This window comes from Poromitra crassiceps (genome assembly GCF_964638095.1).
Source record: "Poromitra crassiceps genome assembly, chromosome: 2".
NCBI classification, from domain to species: Eukaryota; Metazoa; Chordata; class Actinopteri; order Beryciformes; family Melamphaidae; genus Poromitra; species Poromitra crassiceps.
The window spans coordinates 55,389,523-55,404,125 of NC_139624.1; the positions used below are offsets into that span (position 1 = coordinate 55,389,523).

Sequence of the window (14,603 nt, forward strand, 5' to 3'; positions counted from 1 at the left end):
ATTAAAAAGAAAAACAAAAAGTTTCTCTAAAAACACATGGTCCAGATCACCCTGCGGTCGCTGCCCCTCCCCGGTTTTGCCTCTGAGGTCTATGGGAGAGACAGAGAGAGAGGCGGACAAGGGTGAAAGGGGAGGAGCCAGTGCAGGGAGAGGGGGTGGTGATGGTTTGGGGTGTGGCGGTTGTGTCCAGATGCTCCAGCTCAGCCCGCTCTGGAGCGATGTGAAGGGACCACGGGGTTATCTGCTCAGCGTGGAGGTGCCTGAGCGCAGGGTGCTGGGCAGCTTGTCTGATCCAGGGATCTTCCAAGGCCCGGGAGAGACCGTGGCCTTCCTCCCTGCTGCGCTGCCGCTGCTGGTGCTCTTGTTGAGGTGGCTGGGCCGGCTTTCTCCCAGCCCCCGTTCCAGCTCCCTGGACCTGGGCTCATTCTGCTCCAGCGCCCCCTGCTGCCTGCCGCCGTTACGCACCTCATCCTCCCTGCTGCTCCCGTTAGAGTTTGTGTGCGGGAGCTTGGATCCCCTAGGGGATCGGGTGGATTCTCTTTTCCCGCAGGGGACGCTGCTCTCCCCAGCCTTCCTCTCCTTGGACCTCCCTCTGGAGCTTCTGGAAGGTTTGACCTCCCCAAGCTGCTCCTCCTTGCCCCCTTCCCCCTCGGTGGTGGGCTGCCCCCTGTGCCCGCTGCCCTTGCGGGTGGACCTGCCACCCTCCTTCTTGGCTCTGCTGCTCCCGCTGGGCGTAGCCGCCCTCCTCCCCTGGCCAATCGGATCCGGATTTAGAGACTCGGCCGTCCGGGGGCTCTGGGAACGCTCCGACCTGCCCTCTCGTGCCACCGGGTCTCGCGGGATGTCCAGGGGCGACAGGTGAGCTGGGTCGGGGGCCAGATGAGATGAGGGTGATGGCATGGACAGGCTGTCGATGGGATTGGCTATTTCCGACAGGCTTGGGGAGGCTGAAGGGCGAGCATCCCATGGGGCGGCATTGTCTGGAACACGCACGCACGCACACACACACACACACACACACACACACACACACACACACACGCACGCACACACATATACACACACACATGCACACGCACACAAAGAGTTAATAGTGGGAAAACACGCAAGCCCACACCCTCCATATAAGCATGCTCACAAACCACCACACACACACACACACACACACACACACACACACACACACACACACACACACACACACACACACACACACACACACACACACACACACACACACACACACACACACACACACACACACACACACACATACAAGCATGCTCACAAAGCACCCCACACACTCAAAATGCTAAATTAACAGCAAATCAAAAAACTCACAGCAATTCTTCAAAGCTTAAAGCACTTGAGTTAAAATCAAAGCAGCACTACAACCTACTTCCCAACATGTCACCGGGCACCTCTACTTTTAGACCACATCAATCTGCCTCCTCCAGCTCCCTTTTAATGCCCCGGCCAATCTCAAACCTTGGCAGAAAATCGAAAACAGGTTTAATGAAATGGATGACGTACCCAATAGGGCGGCGCTTTAGTGAGAATGAAAACCTAAGGGGCCAAGTTCCTCTCTCTCTCAAGCCTTAAGAGCTCAGAGTGCCAGCGCCGTGAATCTACAGCCCACTTCTCCAGAACCCTCCACTCTCACGGACTGTTAGCTTCGGTTTCTGCACCGATGAGTCTTGGTCCCTGGGCCATCAGTCATTTTCAATGGGCGAGGCGGGGGGCCGAGGCTGGGCTAGGCTAGCTACAGTCGCGGCGCGAGGCACACTTCTAACGAGACTCTCACGTGGTTAGGAAGCATATTTGCATCAGAGCGGAGATAAAGTACCTGGTGATTTGTGAGTGCACTGGAATTGCACACTCGCTCATCCCAGGCAGCTTTCACCCACTGCCTGCCACATTCAAGTGACACCCGCTTCCCCGTGACCGCTGTGTGGCCCGATCGGATTGTGAATGTGTGTGTGTGTGTGTGTGTGTCTGCGCGCGCGCGTGCGTGCGTGTGCGAGACCTGTGATTATCACATGCTGTGCTAATGCCTTCTGTCAGCTCACTGATGGATCTGGTCACTTTCCTGGCCCAATTCCCTCAAATTCAAAGACTCGACACGGCATAGTTTGAGACATGTGGATCAAGGTTAATTACTGTTACTACACTGAGATTTTTTAGAATGAGAATAGGAGGCTTTACACAAGCTCACAGACAATAAAAAAAGAGAGACAAGAGGCTTGAATGTGTGAACACTTCTCAACTGTGCCGTTACATGTTAAGTAAAAAAAAATTACAAAAGAACTTAAATTTATTTGTTTATTTGATAGGGGCAATGCACATTACTGAACATCAAACAAGATGTAGATATGCCGGATTTAGCAAGGATGCTAATTTCCATTCTATTCTTGCACAAAATATATAAATTTAAGAACTTTCAATGACCCATGTCTATTTATGTCAATTTTCAAAAACTTTCAAACCCTGGTTTGTCATACTGTTGCAAAACAGCATAAAAATAATTGGAGGTGCAGCTCTTATCACACACACACACACACACACACACACACACACACACACACACACACACACACACACACACACACACACACACACACACACACACACACACACACACACACACACACACAGAAGTATAGAGAGGCAAAGTGGTACGTCACTTCCTGCTTCAGCACTGTACCAGAGATTGTCATCCGCCATTTATTTTCCCATAGACATTTCATAAAATGTTTATAAAATAGTTTTACTTCGTCGAACCAAACGGTTCAGCTAACGCTATAATCGGGAGAGACCATAGAACATTTCACTCGGACCAAAACTTAAAAAAACAACATTGAAAAAATATTTTCTTTAAACCCGCATTTTTTTTTTAGTTTTACAGTGAAATGTTCTATGGTCTCTCCCGATTATAGCGTTAGCTGAACCGTTTGGTTTGAACCAGTAAAACTATTTTTATACGCATTTTACGAAATGTGTATGGGAAAATAAATGGCGGATGAAAATCTCTGGTACAGTGCTGAAGCAGGAAGTAGGCGATCACTTTGCCTCTCTATACATGCACATGCCCACAATCATATCACGTTTTATGTCATAATCACACTCTTAAGGCCCATTCACACTTAGAACAATAACTATAAAGATAACTATAATTATAAATCATTATAAGTAAGTAGAAGGGTTCTCACACTACAACTACCTATGTATAAATCATCCAAAACTATAATGATATTTTTGGTTCCATCTCAGGGCAATTTGTTATAGTTAGTTAAGTGTGAATGGGCCTTTACATGCTTGTTTTTTTTTTTTGGCATTTACTTGTTCCTAAGCACATAACACATTTTAAAATAGCCAAATTGATCACCGTGACTAATTTGCATAACCTCCCAGTACGCAAATAAAGTGCGAGCTGTAAAACGCCGAATTAAGCACACACAGAAGACAGAAGAGTTCAACGCCTCTTCTACTTTGAGGGTGCTCTGATGTGTGGAACACAGGAATATCTCTGGTGTCTTTGGGCTGACCACTGTAATGCTCCCTGTGTGCGTATTCCCATGCTTTATATCCCCCTCAGGGGAAGTAATACAAACACCTCTCCACACACACAGATTAAAGTCCTGTCAGGAAGGGGCCGGCAGAAAAGGCTGCTGAGCGACAGACACGGGAAACTACATCGCCCACTATTTCCTGTGTTTAAAGGCTGCCGAATCCAAGCGTCTGATGAATGTATGTCGGGGACTTTAGTGCCGGGGTGCTTTCTGCCGTTTCTGTACCGATGCTCCGTGGGAAGCAGCACGCCGGCGCAGAGGCCATGGGAGTGAGTTTTATTTAGCCGTGGTGTCACAGAAATAAATGTCCCCTCCCCCGTCCCCGGCTTGATTTGTGAAGCGCTGAGATCTCACAGAGTAAATAATCTGACTCAGGTGTGCACATCTCCTCTGGTTGATATATGTAAGGGATAATGTATATTGAGGCGGTGATTACGGGGGAAATAATGACCGACAGGTGGATTGAGCCCGACGCGCCAGCGGAGGGCTTAATCGTTCACCTGAAGGTCATTATTTCCCAGTAATCACCGCCTCAATATACATTATCCCGCTTAGAACACGGCCTACAACTAAATCATTCAATAATCTGACAAAAATAATTATTCAAATAGATTTTTTAATAGCGTTTTCAACGACAAAGCGGTTTCATTCGTAATTGGCACACAAGACACCACAGCTGCAACTGGTTGGCCTAATTAGTAGTGTCTTGCTGACAAAAGGCTCTTATCAACTGATTAATCCAGGTGTGGCAGAGCAGCGGTCGGTTGTCGAGAAATAATGACCGGTGAATATTGTTGATTGACCAATCAGAATCGAGTATTCAAGAGAGCCGTGTTCTAAACTGCTATATCTCCTCTGGCTGACTCAGGGGTACACATATATACTGCTATATCTCCTCTGGTTGACTCAGGGGTACACATATATACTGCTATATCTCCTCTGGCTGACTCAGGGGTACACATATATACTGCTATATCTCCTCTGGTTGACTCAGGGGTAAACATATATACTGCTATATCTCCTCTGATTGACTCAGGGGTAAACATATATACTGCTATATCTCCTCTGGTTGACTCAGGGGTACACATATATACTGCTATATCTCCTCTGGCTGACTCAGGGGTACACATATATACTGCTATATCTCCTCTGGTTGACTCAGGGGTAAACATATATACTGCTATATCTCCTCTGGTTGACTCAGGGGTACACATATATACTGCTATATCTCCTCTGGCTGACTCAGGGGTACACATATATACTGCTATATCTCCTCTGGCTGACTCAGGGGTACACATATATACTGCTATATCTCCTCTGGTTGACTCAGGGGTAAACATATATACTGCTATATCTCCTCTGGTTGACTCAGGGGTACACATATATACTGCTATATCTCCTCTGGCTGACTCAGGGGTACACATATATACTGCTATATCTCCTCTGGTTGACTCAGGGGTAAACATATATACTGCTATATCTCCTCTGGTTGACTCAGGGGTAAACATATATACTGCTATATCTCCTCTGGTTGACTCAGGGGTACACATATATACTGCTATATCTCCTCTGGCTGACTCAGGGGTAAACATATATACTGCTATATCTCCTCTGGTTGACTCAGGGGTACACATATATACTGCTATATCTCCTCTGGTTGACTCAGGGGTACACATATATACTGCTATATCTCCTCTGGCTGACTCAGGGGTACACATATATACTGCTATATCTCCTCTGGTTGACTCAGGGGTACACATATATACTGCTATATCTCCTCTGGCTGACTCAGGGGTACACATATATACTGCTATATCTCCTCTGGTTGACTCAGGGGTAAACATATATACTGCTATATCTCCTCTGGTTGACTCAGGGGTAAACATATATACTGCTATATCTCCTCTGGTTGACTCAGGGGTACACATATATACTGCTATATCTCCTCTGGCTGACTCAGGGGTACACATATATACTGCTATATCTCCTCTGGTTGACTCAGGGGTACACATATATACTGCTATATCTCCTCTGGTTGACTCAGGGGTACACATATATACTGCTATATCTCCTCTGGTTGACTCAGGGGTACACATATATACTGCTATATCTCCTCTGGTTGACTCAGGGGTACACATATATACTGCTATATCTCCTCTGGTTGACTCAGGGGTACACATATATACTGCTATATCTCCTCTGGTTGACTCAGGGGTACACATATATACTGCTATATCTCCTCTGGTTGACTCAGGGGTAAACATATATACAGCTATATCTCCTCTGGTTGACTCAGGGGTGCACATTCCTGCTGCTATATTTTAGGGCCTGTAGGTCGCTGTTGGCTGCTGATTTATCTGTAGGTGTCTTTCTCATTCTACAGCCTGACACGGCTCACAAGAATTTTTATTTTTTTCCAGATTTTTCTCCCATTTTCTCCCAAATTGTACTCCCCAATTCCCCCTGCTGTCCCGATCTTTGCTCCACCCCCTCTGCCTATCTGGGGAGAGCCGTAGACTAGCACATGCTTCCTCCGATAAATCTGCAGTCGCCAGCCACTTCTTTCTTCTACTTCACGTAGTGGGTGGGAGGATCATGCTATTTGCCCCCAGTTCCCCTCCCCCTGAACAGGGCCCCAGAGGAGGCATTAGTGCAGCGACCAGGACTCATACCCCACCGGCTTCCAAACCGCAGGTCTACATGGCCAATTGTGTCTCTAGGAACGTCTGACCAAGGTGGAAGTATCGCTACAGCGAATTGAACCCGGGTCTCTGCAGTGGCAGGCGAGTGCTTTCACCTCTACACTACCCAAGATGACAGACAGGAGCAATTTTCTGGATTATTCCATAAACCAAAAAGCAAAACCGTTGCTCCGGTCTATCACAACCAAAAACACCACACCACACTCAAAACCACAGCACACAAAGCCAGCATTAAGTGGCAGAGAGAAGAAAACATTCCGATGGTCACAAACCGTGTCTTTAGAGTGGCCCATTAGGAAGAAATAGGGGGAGCCATGCTTGTCACTTTTCATGCACATGGAGAGACTGGAAGATACCATTCCTATAGAAGGGGAAGTAACAACCTAGACCAATCATTAGGGTTAGAGCATTGAAATGGACAGAAGTTACACTACTGTTAGTCAAGATAGGTTACATAAAAGAATTAGTTTCTAACAGTAAAGTTGAAGAGAAATACAGTATGAAGAATATAAAGATTACAGAGTTTACAGACAGAAGATATAACATGAATACAGATGCATGCAAGAGTAATATTAATCTGAATTGATATCAAGAGTGAGGTTAGACCAGCCATTCCCAAACCTGTGGGCCGTGAAGGTATTGCAAGTGGGCCACCAAATGATTTGCAAAAGATTACAATCTTCGTGAAAAAGGGTAATTATTATTATTATGTATGAGAATGCATTTCTCCATTTTTGAATGATACTGTTATATAATTTATTTGTAATCAATGATTGGTTAATTGGCCTATTGCACACAGCCCTTCACATTTAGTTTCTGGTTTCTGTCCGGTGCTGATGGACAGCTCCTTTTATCATTAAAATAAAAAGTGCTCTGAGAATTGAGAATGCATTGGCATCTGTACTGTTTACGGTCAGATGTGGGCCACTTTTTTTTTTTCCCAAGTGGTCCTTGACTCTGAAAAGGTTGAGAACTGCTGGGTTAGACAGTGAAGAGTATACGCTGTAAGAGTTAGGTAAGAAATTATCCTGGAGGCAAGGGGGGGGGGGGGGGGGGGGTTGGGGTTGGAAAGTGTTGGTACTCACCATACTCGGGGACTTGCCCTGTACCCCTCTTGAGGAGGAGGCGAACGCGTCTGCCTCCGGACTTGATCAGTTCGATGGCCCTGGCATGGGTCATCTCCCTGGTGGTCTCTCCATTGATCTCAATGATCTGGTCCCCAACCTGAATGTCCCCACGTGAAGCGTGCGTTTGTGAATGAATGATGGCATGGGAGAAAAGGAAGACATAAAGACAAGAGTGAGTAGGCATCTATTGGAGAAAATACCCACAAATGATATTGTTACTATGTATCGTACTGCACGGCGCACACTGTAAATAACGAGCTAACAATAAGTGAACGACAGAGCTGCTAAATTAAATATGTCTGTGTGCCACTGTGTTGCATAGACCCGCCGGAGTTCACAACCGTGCAAATAGATGAGCAAATTATCAAAGGTGTTTGCACGCCTGGAAACCGAGGCAATTATCTCTCGGTAGGTTTGGAGATGTGCACAGTACATATTAAGTCGAATATTAATACATTTAATTTATTGTGGATGGCAGTGATTTATAGGGATCAATATGGATCTATAATTCATTGCCTTTCCCATGAGCCTCTGTAAGCGTGAAGAAGCATTAGCAGCATTGAATTGGTGTCTGTTCTAATTAAATCCTGCAGTAATTTCGACATGTCATTTCGATGGAATTATGGCCGACGCCTTCCTGTAGGGCAGTTAAGGAACTCACTACAACACCCTGCTGAATACCAATGTCCTGCTCATCTGCAACAATACAGCCTGCTCCGGAAAAACGCAGTCAGCCCATGTACACATTAACTGGACAACTTCACCTTTTCGGTGCTACACTGATGTTGCGACCTCTCTCTGAAGTACATGGGCAGAGGTCAAGGGTCAACCTCGCCTCCTTCAAGGCTCTCGCTGCTCAGCCCTTCAAAGAATGATGGATCAGGGGGGGCTGACTAATGGCGAGGATTCACTGGCAGCGGGAACGGAACGTGTCGGCCAATTACGCTAACAAATGGAGGAGTCCTCTGGTAATGGCCGGGCTCATTTGAAAGTCGCGAGCGGAGTCCAGACCAAGTGAGGGGGGAGTCATTACGTGTCATTACAGCGGTCTGAAGAGAGGGGGAGTCGTTAGGTGTCATTACAGTGGTCTGAAGAGAGGTGGAAGGCAAGAGGACGACGCGCTCATTAATCGTCACCTCCTGACAGCAGAGGAGAGCGTGCTCCATCCTCATCTTTAATAAGGAGCCAGAGTTGAATGGAGGGCATGCGAACACTGTGGCATGTGTGGAGGCTGCGCTGGGGATGAAGCTGAACACTGTGGCGTGTGTGGAGGTTGTGCTGGGGATGAAGCTGAACACTGTGGCGTGTGTGGAGGTTGTGCTGGGGATGAAGCTGAACACTGGCATGTGTGGAGGCTGTGCTGGGGATGAAGCTGAACACTGTGGCATGTGTGGAGGCTGTGCTGGGGATGAAGCTGAACACTGTGGCGTGTGTGGAGGTTGTGCTGGGGATGAAGCTGAACACTGGCGTGTGTGGAGGTTGTGCTGGGGATGAAGCTGAACACTGGCGTGTGTGGAGGCTGTGCTGGGGATGAAGCTGAACACTGTGGCATGTGTGGAGGCTGTGCTGGGGATGAAGCTGAACACTGTGGCATGTGTGGAGGCTGCGCTGGGGATGAAGCTGAACACTGTGGCGTGTGTGGAGGTTGTGCTGGGGATGAAGCTGAACACTGGCGTGTGTGGAGGTTGTGCTGGGGATGAAGCTGAACACTGTGGCATGTGTGGAGGCTGTGCTGGGGATGAAGCTGAACACTGTGGCATGTGTGGAGGCTGTGCTGGGGATGAAGCTGAACACTGTGGCATGTGTGGAGGCTGTGCTGGGGATGAAGCTGAACACTGTGGCATGTGTGGAGGCTGTGCTGGGGATGAAGCTGAACACTGTGGCATGTGTGGAGGCTGTGCTGGGGATGAAGCTGAACACTGTGGCATGTGTGGAGGTTGTGCTGGGGATGAAGCTGAACACTGTGGCATGTGTGGAGGCTGTGCTGGGGATGAAGCTGGCCTTGAGTTGCTTCTACTGCAGTTGAGTCTCTACCAAAGCAGTGTCTTATATATATATTGTTTATGTTTTTATGTTTAAGTTGTTTTCTGGATCCCCCCCCCCCGTTTTCTCCCCAATTGTACTTGGCCAATTCCCCCTGCTGTCCCGGTCTTTGCTCCACCCCCTCTTGCTGATCTGGGGAGAGTTGTAGACTAGCACATGCTTCCTCCGATACATGTGCAGTAGAGTAGTGACAGCGAGGAGTTTCACCGGCAGGACATAGCGCATAGGAGGATCACGCTATTCCCCCCAGTTCCCCTCCCTCCCGAACAGGCACCCCCCGACCGACCAGAGGAGGCGCTAGTGCAGCGACCAGGACACATGCCCTTAATCCGGCTTAATCCGGTCACGGCCAATTGTGCCTGTATGGACGGCTTGGACCAAGCCGGAGGTAACACGGAGGCTCGAACCTGCGACCCTCACGTTGGTAGGCAGGGAATCTACCACTGCACTACCCGGATGTCTTACCGAAATCTTACCGCTTGAAGAGACGCTTAAATGTTTTCAATATTTCTAACCAGTCACTTGACACACTGGCATATAAGTAAGTCAAGTAAAAAGGCTTCTTAGCATTAGTTGAATAATTAATAATAATACTTTTTAGTACTTTTTTAAATTAGTGTACTTCAAATCATACTATATATTAATGCGACATCACTACTAAACGGTACTGACAAACCGATTTTTAAATCTAGTCCAAGTTTATTTCACTGCTTGGCTTTGATTATCCTACCTACAGTAATACTGCGGTTTCTCTTTCCATTCATCTAAAAAAGAGTTCCTGCCAGCTTGTATGGCGACTTTGAGCGACGCGTGGAACCCATAATCCAAAATATCATACATCAGGGCGGTGGGAGAGAGATTGGCCCATAGCCATCCCTGCTTCCTTTCCATCGGGGCCCCCGCGTCCCAGCCCACCGGACTCCATCGACCTCAGCACCGAGGAGGGAGAGTAATACCTCCCCGGGGGCATTTTGCACACATTATCTTTGACAGGTTCATTACAGATAAGGGATGTACAGCAGGCGCAGGCCATCAGCACCACACGCAAAGACTGGAGAACGTGCAAGAGAGAGGGAGAAAGAAGCCAAAAAAGGAGAAGGAAATCAAGAGAGAGAAGTGATCCTCACAAGATACGGTAATCTCCATCGGCAAATACAGAAAAGATGCTGTGAAGGTTGCTACTTGCTGGTGGTGGGGAGCCAATTAAGCCACATCTCCATATACAGTGTCTTCTGAAGGCAGAGCAAATGGAGCACTCATGCTTTAGTATAGGGCAGTGGTTCTCAAAGTGGGGTCCAGGGACCCCCAGGGGTCCTTGAGGGGTTCCAGCGGGTCAGCAGCAAAAAGGGGAATAATTTATTTTCATTATAATTCCATCCATGAGTATCACAATGACAGAATGTATGACTATTTTGGTCATGGGTTTCATACACTTTCTGTAATAAAACATCTAAAAGCGAAAGTCTTATCAGATGGGGGACTCTGGGACAAAGTCTTATCAAATGGGGTCTGTGGTCTAATTTGTGTCAGTTTAGGGGTCCTTGATGTAAACAAGTTTGAGAACCACTGCTATACGGAACTTACACGATAGTAGAGGAATTGGGGACCGTTGGGAAAATGGGAGCCATCTAATCCAATCTAATTCATATTATATTTTTATGATATATATATTAATTCAGAAAACAAAGATCTTCTTGACTGATGATGACGTCATATAGTACAGTAGCAACAATTAGAGGGAGATTATGCAGCTGAGCAAACACGAACGTACGAAGTAAGACATTTACGCTGGCCCACTTAAATGTTTTATCTAGCTTATCTATCTTTATATATATATTATTATTATTATGTGTTACTAAATACAGAGGAGTTATTCTGACAGCTTATTTAGGATCCAGGCCTGAGATTGAGAGTTGCTGCCTTGATAACATCAGTCAATTACAGAGAGCTTCAGCCCTGTAATGCAGCGTGATAAAGAGCAGCTTAGTGCTTTGGCATCACCACGCCTACCCTCATTCTCCCGTTGCGGATGGCGGGTCCGTCCTCCGCCAGGCGCAAGACAAACAGGTCCATCTTGTACTCCCGCCCTCCGCGGATGCTGAAGCCAAAGCCTTTGGCGCTCTTCTCCAGCTCCACCGTGAAGAAGTCAAAGTCCTGGGGAAGCTGAGGCAGCTGCAGATCAGGAGATATGGCGAGATGAGATGAAATGAGATGAGATGAGATAAGATTACCTAACAGGGAATTTTAAGGATCTCTGTGGAGAAACTGGGTCATTGCAGCAGTAAATTGTACTAGGACACAGCAAGGAAAAATAAGTCTGTAAGAACAGCTCAAGTAGGGATATTTAAATAGACACAACCGACAATAACAGCACTATAAAATATTAAAGCAGCGCCTGCTTCACACACTGGCGGCCTCAAATGAAATTTAATTATTTGACTTCAAGACCAAAAATCATGTGACGCAACGGTAGTAAATGGCACACAGCACACTCATGTTTACCAGCCCGGCTGGTCTGTGCTGCTTTATGAGATGCAACCAATACCAAAGATAAAATAGGAAAAAGATCTAACATTGAGTCCAGCTTTCTCTGGACAGAGCGCTGCTCACTGCTGCTCAGGAGATAGGTTAAACTTCACGCTTTAGAGGAGGTTTCAATTCGTCACTTGCTGTGGGTGGGGATTTGGGGCAAATAGCGTCAATCTATTGCCTCTTAATTACGGTAGGTGGGATGGGATGCTCTTCGACTTGTCACCTGCAGCCCATCAAAATCTTGCGTAGTGCAGCTTTAAGTATATGAATATGAAGTATATGAATTAGTACTCAAAAAATATAATTACATCATGTATGAGTGTATGTAAACTAACATCAATAGAACATACTGTGAAAAAAAAAATGTAATGTATTTATTTTATTTTTTATTTAGCCTTTATTTAACCAGGTTTGTCCCATTGAGATCAAAGATCTCTTTTACAAGAGAGACCTGGCCAAGAAACAGCAGCAACACAAAGTTTCAACAAACAAACACATAAACACATACAATTGAATAACATTAAAATTATCAAATAAAACATTTGCATACAGACAGCCTGTTCCAAAGAGATTTTACCATAGCCTTAAAACCATTTAGGCTTACTAAGCTATTAAGTTTAAGATCAGACTGCAGACTGTTCCATGCGGTGGGTGCAGAGAACCTAAAAGCTTTCTTCCCCAATTCAGTTCGGACTTTGGGAACAGAAAATTGTAGAGTGTCCTGAGAACGAAGATTGTAATTCCCACATTTGAAGCTTAAAAGTGACGACAGGTAGGTAGGAACTTTACCAAGAATGGCTTTGTAAATTAAGACATACCAATGACTGAGGCGGCGTGTACATAAAGCAGGCCAATTCACTTTTGAATACAATGCACAATGATGAGAGATCCACAGTTTGTAATGAACCTCAAAGCCCCATGATACACAATGTCCAGCATGTGGAGACACTGAGCAGTGGCATTCATATATAGCACATCGCCATAGTCAAGAACAGGTAGAAAGGTAGACTCCACCAGTTTTCTCTTCACAAAAAAAGAAAAGCAAGACTTGTTTCTAAAGTAAAATCCTAATAAAACTTTCAGCTTCTTTGAAACATACTGAATATGCGCCTTAAAAGACAAGCGGTCATCAATTAAAAACCCAAGGTATTTGAAAGTAGATACCAACTCAATTTCTTTACCATTTCTGGTGACAATTGTATCACTCAATGCTGATCTTACTGTATTTGAAGTAGTAAAGAACATATATTTGTGAGAAGTTGAAGAAATTGGTTCATAGAAGGTAAACTTATCATATGACATCACTTATTAATTGTAGCACTTTCCATTTGATTTGAACATTTATAGCTCTTTTGGCTTATAAATAGTCTAGACTCCATCAGTAGGAAATACATGGCGGCAACATGCTGAAGCTTGCCAACAGAAAATGTGCTTGGCACTGAGGACTGATTTGAGACTGATCCAATTTGCAACATGAGAGCTTGTGATGGGATGAACTGCGCGGCACTTAAAAACAATCTTTGACTGTGGGAAAACCTCCTTACTTGTACCGGTGGGATCCGGTAGTCTGGGATGGTGAACTGCCTGGCGTCGTTGGCTAGCTGCCTGTAGTCAAACAGCGGCGGGTGTCTGTAGTCCAACGTGGGCGGTTGCCTGTAGTCTGCAACCGGGGGGTGCCGGTAGTCTACCGGCGGCTGTCGGTAGTCTGTGAACGGCAGCTGTCGGATGTCTGGTTTAACGTCCTGCCTCGCCTTCACCTCTGACCTGTAGCTAACAGACCAGTCAGAGTGAAGGAACACATCGAGGAGGGAGCAAGTCGGATTTCTATTACTGTTGTCATTCCGTTTGGACACGGTACATTACTTTTATGTTTGAGTGCACTTAACGCGCGGTGAGCGTAAATGCTTTTTGACAAACTGTTGGGTCACCCAGTACTAGCTGACAGCAACGGCTTGTTTTGGGTCATACTGACAACCTGTAAACACGACTCAAGCGGGAAAATTCCTTTTTTCTCACACATCACATACAAGGTTTATAATAAAAAAAATAAGGTGTTTCAGAGACTGCCGTTTGGCAGAGTACAAAGAGATTTGGAAATTCTGTAAAGGAGAGGGAAAAGGCAATGACACTGTGGATTGTGGCCCCCTGTAGTTCTTGTTAAAATATTCAACATACCTCTATAAAGAAGCAATTTATGTAAATAATTTAGCAGTCCATAAGAGTTAAGGGATGTTTTATACGACAAACTGGGGAGAGAGAGAAGGGTGAGAGACCAATAGAGAGCAGAGACAAGAGAAGGAGAAGGGGAGGAAACTAAAACTAAGATGAAGAAAATGACAGAGTGAGAGGGAGGCAGAGAGAAAGCATTGGGGAAAGGAGGAGTATGACTCACTGGTACCTGGGAAAGTGTTTTGCCCCAGAGACAGATAGAAGGGCTAGTCTATTAAAAAGATGCTTCACTGCATCCCAGAATCAAGACAGCTACAAAGCAGTACAATGATGTAAGCTCTCTTCATTATATAAGCAAAATATATGTTTACTGCGACTTTGATAGGAAAGTTACTGTAACATGACATGGCATCCTTGGTATGGTATCTCCCACATACACTACCAGTCAAAAGTTCGGACAC

General features: G+C 45.9%; 1 protein-coding gene across 1 annotated transcript in view; it reads right to left on the bottom strand.

The window, feature by feature from the left end:
• Nucleotides 1-237: 237 nt before the first annotated feature.
• magi2a (membrane associated guanylate kinase, WW and PDZ domain containing 2a) overlaps nucleotides 238-14,603 on the bottom strand; it is a gene marked incomplete at both ends in the record, with an annotated part of 305,378 nt that continues 291,012 nt past the window's right edge. Inside the window, 4 exons of the mRNA XM_083662535.1 lie at nucleotides 238-980; nucleotides 7,357-7,495; nucleotides 11,452-11,604; nucleotides 13,518-13,743. Of these exons, the coding sequence (XP_083518661.1) occupies nucleotides 238-980; nucleotides 7,357-7,495; nucleotides 11,452-11,604; nucleotides 13,518-13,743 (1,261 nt within the window). The remainder of the gene's footprint in view (nucleotides 981-7,356; nucleotides 7,496-11,451; nucleotides 11,605-13,517; nucleotides 13,744-14,603) is intronic.